This window comes from Alligator sinensis, unplaced genomic scaffold (genome assembly GCF_000455745.1).
Source record: "Alligator sinensis unplaced genomic scaffold, ASM45574v1 scaffold998_1, whole genome shotgun sequence".
Lineage (NCBI taxonomy): Eukaryota > Metazoa > Chordata > Crocodylia > Alligatoridae > Alligator > Alligator sinensis.
The window spans coordinates 768,951-774,298 of NW_005842630.1; the positions used below are offsets into that span (position 1 = coordinate 768,951).

Genomic DNA, 5,348 nt, shown 5'->3' on the forward strand with positions numbered 1-5,348 from the left:
AACATCACTTCTCACAACACCCCTGGAAGGTGGGACAGTGTTAAAAAGCTATGAATTTTGCTCAGATACTACACCAACAGGAATCATACATATACAATAAATAAAGTCATCCCTCTCCCACCTTTATACAGTCCAGCCAAAAAGGCCAAAGCCCAAGAGGGCCTGCATCTGATGCAAGTCCAAGATTTGCTCCAGGAGTCATTCTCTGTTTTCTCAAATACACACTTTAAAAATTTTTATTTATATAAAAAATCATTTTGTTTTAAAAGCGTTACAAGAGCGGGCACAGAAATCAAAGAACAGCAGACTCCTCCCATCCTCCCCCAGGCACTGGGGTTGTGGAGGAAAGCAAAACAAAAAAAGTGGTCAGTTACAGGTTCCCCACTGCAGGTGCTGAAGCAGTCTGTGGGGGAAGGAGGAGTTTTTGGTTCATCTGGAATTACAAAAAGAATTAGTGTTTTACATAATATGCAAGAAAAAAAGGTTAGACCCCCCCAGGGAAAAAAAAAGCCTGGATTTGTACTTCAGTCCCATCCCAAACAGGAAGAGGCTGGATGCAGCAGAGGAGGGTTAGAGGCACAGAGATCTCCCAGCCCACATATTTCCCCTTGTACAGTTCCTGTGTCGCAGGGAGAAGCAGGGAGCAAGAATCCCATCCAAGCACACAAGTCTACAGCAACCCAGTTCCAGTTCCTGGCCCTCAAGGGAGGATTCCAGTTGCACGGTGCATGGAGGGGCTGGGATCTCCTCACCATGTGGAGCGAAGTAGACATAACACACCTCCACTCTTCTGCTGAAAGGAAGGGAGGCACCAGCCCGTGCATATGCACCCCTTCCAGTTGCAGCAGGCTGCCCCATTACCTGCTGGGTCTAACTGTGGCTTTCCCCTCTCCGTATCCCATCATTTAGGAGGTACAGATAAGTGACTATTTACTGCCTCCGGTCTAGTCATTCCTGGGAATCCCAGCCCTTCCATTCACCCAGTGTCAGTACAAAAAGATGTTAAGGCCAGAATCTCAAGTGGAGAGAAGAACAGCAACTCATCTGTGCCAGAAAGATTCCCCACAACCCAGTCCAAACACTCCTTGTCTAGTTGGCCATGGAGCCTATGAGTTGGAAGAAACTATTTCACAGTGGCAAAGAAAGGCACGTGTCAAGAGAGAGAGAGAGACTTGCATTCATCTGGTTTGTGGGGGATGGGGTTAGTTAGTTAGCCTTTCCCTTTCTATCACCACTCCACCCAATCCATCACCCTCTTTCTCCTCCTCTACCTGCCTGCACCATAAGCCCAGGTATCTCCTGCACTTTAAACAGCCAAAAAACCACATGCTCCTCAAAAGGAAACCCCACACCCCCTTTCTAAGATTCAGACCTCGTTAGGGATCAGGATCTGCCCCCAATCCTTGCTACCTTCCCCTGGTTGGCTCCTGCACAAATACCTCCCACAGAACAAAAACAAAACACAAACACATCGCCCATCCACGATGGCCGCACACCCAAGAACACCAGAGCATACAAGGAGTGGACAAACTGCTCCCAACCTGCCTCTTTCTCTTTTAGATGAGAGGAGATGTTTTCTGTCTGAGTGGCTCATCACAAACACAGATCCCCACCTCCACCCTCAGTGTGATCTGACATCCAGATGCAGTAAGTCATGGGAAACAAGTATTGCAATCAATTGCAGGTATCCCCACCACCTGGAATGTTCCAGTATTCCTTGCATCCTCTGTTGCCAAGGGTTTGCACATTTTAGAGGCTAAAAGGCGGCAGCCTCTGTCCCCATTATGCAAGCAGAACCAAAAGTGTCTCTTAAAGGAAAATGTAGTGCCTGTACAGCCAGTTCTGTGTTGTGCTGCAGGCCCAGCAGGAGAGGTGATGTCAAGGAAAGGGTTCTTTCAGAGTCTGTGTTAGTATCTCCAGTGAGATCCATCAGGAGTATTTGGTCTGCAGGAAGATTTGCTCTTAGAAGAAAAAAAAAAGCGCCCAAGGATTGGAGGTGCAGCTGTCTACAAGAGAGGGTGTGGGGGCCCTGACCAAGTTGTGCCCCAGCAGGGAGAGGCACAAAGGGCTAATCGTTTGGCTGGATAGTTGGCACAAAATGTCCAGCAAAAAAATAAAGGTAAGTCGGTCCATTCCACCACGAAGAGAGAGATATATTATAAACCCAAACTGAGCAAAGGCAGGAGAAAACTCTAGATCTTCTGCTGCGGAGAAAAGGGAAAACAGGTTAGCACCGCAGAGAGTCAATCAGCAATTCAGCATATACCCAGCAATGTCAAGGGGGGTAATTACTGTCATGAGGAAGTGAATGATCAAAAGTCTTGGATGAAGCTGCAACCTCAGCAAGATTTGATTTGCTAAGCAACACCGGATTAGCCCAAAATGCCAGAATCAGTCCTCCAGCTTCTTAACTTACACAGGAGCAGGGGACTCAGGGATGTGTCATCAGGGGATAAGCCACAGTGTCATCCTCCTCCTCATACAGGTTTTTCTGCCTTTCATCCTGGTGCAGACACATGCGTTGTTAGTATGGAGATGGAAAGTAGGCAGGGAAGGAAGCAAGATAAGGAAGATGGTTTGGGGGAAAGAGGTGGAGATGGAGCTTGACAGATGGAGGCAGAACAGAAGCAGACTAGTAAACTGTCATATGACGAGCAGCCAGAGCCCTCTCCTTGGCTACTTCCATGGTACAATCCAATAGACGTCCCCCTCGGGTCATCCACCCCAACTACCATGATCCAGACCATCTCTACCCTAGGGGGTTCCCATACTACCCACGAGGCTGTAAGGCAGAAGAAGCAGAAGGGTGTTTAAGAAGCAAGCAATGCCTTACTGAGAGCGGTGCTGCCTTCACCAGTTCCGCATTGCCAAGATCTCCAGATCGGTCCAATGTCCTGTTGTGGTCTCTTTCATTTAGTGTGGAGTAATTGTTGTCTACAACAAGAAGAGAAGTCAGGCACTCCATAGAAGGGGCACTTTAAAGCCTACACAAAGCTCAATGAAGACAAATAAAGCGCCAAACACCACTATACAAAAGCAACTTTCCTGGCCTCTTATAAGCTCCTTGCTTTCCCAGTGTTATGGCACCCACACTGCACAGACCAATGCAAGCAGATGCAGGATCCTCCCCTCCCAAAGATACCCAAGTATTTCAGCTTACATAGGAAGCTGGCTAAAGGTTTTTACCTGGTCCCATGTTGCTCATCTGGATCTCCTCCCGAGAGGATTTCTTATCTAGACAAAGATGAACACAGGTATAACCAGCCAGATCACACTCAGGATCCCAGAGATGCCCATCGGAGGCAGCCAGCTATGCATCTAGCAGTTTCCCTATTCCCCAATAAGAACTAAGGTAAGCAAGCGCAAAACTATTATATTTACTTGGACAAAAAAAGGTTCTACTTTCACCACCCTAGCACAAGATGCTGAGGGGCAAGTTTAACCCTGGATGAACGAGTGCTAAAGTTGGAGATTTTGCTACATTTGACTTGTACTCAGCTCATTTACACACAACTGGAATACACCAGCTGGAAACAAGCATTTGCGCACCCATATCCAGAGTTTACCAACACCTCTCAACACATGGGCATCTGCACAAGCACAACCGGGGAAAATCTGAATAAAATGGAAGTCAGCAGGCATCAATAAACATGGGAAAGAAAGGCGTGCAAGTGGATGTTCTTCCCCTCCCAAACAACTGGCTTCTGTGAAAAAAAGCGCATACCTCCTTTTTGGTTCCTGTCGATGAGTGGCAAGGTGCTGTCATCAAACGAGTTGCCTCCCTGGTTTCGAGAGGCATTGCTCAGGTTTACCTAGAATGTGAGAGCTGTGTCATATGCATCACACCAAGCAAATAGTCACAACCTTGATCACACAGGGCCCAAAACCCACCACCCCCATATGCCCAGACATCTGCATTATCAGAATAATGCTTCATCTGTTCAGTGGGGGCTCAAGCCATTTAGAAGAATGTGTGGCAATGCCTACTCTCCAGTCCTGTGTCTTACTCAGCTGGGGTGCTCAATATTTAGCAAATGCCAGGAACCAGCTTGATGAATACACTTCTTCCCAACTAGACACTTTCATCTTGATAGGAAACTATTTTTAAAAGACACCAAGTTCCCTTGGCATTTAAATGCATTTGTGCAGTCAAGTAAGGAACTGAAACAAAGGACGATTTAGAACAATCTTAAAAAAATCTTTAGTCTGTATCAGGCTGAACACGACTTGCCCAAAAGCAAAGGGAGAGTTGAGAACTGAAACCAAGTCCTCAAATCCCAGTCCAGTGTGCGATATACAGGACACCTCTCTCCCTACCATAACTGCAGTGGGATTTGGGAACAGTAGAGGGCACCAACAAGGCAGAGAAAGATCAGACCTATAAGGCTGGTGAACAAGAAACCAGCAGTTAGCCAGAGTACAAAAGTCCACAAAAAAAAAAAGCTACAAGACCCAGAGGAGTGCTTCTATAGTGGGCACCTGGCTATCACATCGCTGCTCACTCATCCCCTCCACTCTAGAGGCAGTTCATCAACCAGCTAAGGTACCTGGAAGTCAGACTTTTTCCATCCTTCCTTCTCTAGTGGCTTCCGCAGCTCCTTATACCCCCAGATTGTCTGCAGGACTAGGGCTGCAGCCCGGACTTCTCTCTCTGAACGGTTCCTAAAGAGGGCAAAATGAAGATAATAAGACAGGATACAAAGTACTTAACATTGAATCCCTTCACAAAATTCTCCACAGAGATCTATAAAAGGGAGGGAGGGGGAAGGAGAAGAGAGAGAAAGGTAACCAGTGTACTTGCTCCGTTCCAACCATCCCACCCCTCTGTCTTATAGTGCATCTACCCCGATTTGTTGATCAGCACCAGCTTCTCAATGCCTTGCGTCTCCCGCAGTTTCTTTGCGGCCTCCAAGTTCTCCAAAATGACCTCATTGATTGTGTTCAGGACTGATACCACAGTGTCCTCAGAGAGGTTCTTGGCTGGTGTCTGCTGCCCACCTGGCAAGTTCTTCACCAAGTTGGGGATAGCATGTTTACCTGAGTTGGGGGACAGGTAGGAAAGCATTTAGGTCAGAAGGTGTGCAGAACAGAGCTGTCAAATAAATGGTAGGAAGAAAAAGGAGAGAGTCTAGGAGTGTCTGCCAGCCATTCATGGTGGTCAAATGCTTGGCAATGATCTGGACTTTAATACTGCTCTGCCTTAACCCCAGCCCCCCCACAGGCCCATTCTGGAAGATGCCCTAGCACCTACAAAGCAGTCAGCTTCTTCATGGCCCTTACCTATCAGCTCTTTATTCCGAGGATCCACTGCCAGGTTGCGCAGAGCCCCAGATGCTGCTTTCACTACA

General features: G+C 47.4%; 1 protein-coding gene across 1 annotated transcript in view; it reads right to left on the minus strand.

Moving 5' to 3' along the window:
- Window positions 1–218: 218 nt before the first annotated feature.
- The window catches only part of CTNND1 (catenin delta 1), a 49,504-nt gene continuing 44,374 nt past the window's right edge, over window positions 219–5,348 (minus strand). Inside the window, 7 exon segments of the mRNA XM_025215202.1 lie at window positions 219–2,204; window positions 2,834–2,934; window positions 3,187–3,234; window positions 3,725–3,812; window positions 4,548–4,662; window positions 4,845–5,037; window positions 5,281–5,348. The exon segment at window positions 5,281–5,348 is cut by the window's right edge and continues 9 nt beyond it. Of these exon segments, the coding sequence (XP_025070987.1) occupies window positions 2,193–2,204; window positions 2,834–2,934; window positions 3,187–3,234; window positions 3,725–3,812; window positions 4,548–4,662; window positions 4,845–5,037; window positions 5,281–5,348 (625 nt within the window). The 3' untranslated portion in view covers window positions 219–2,192.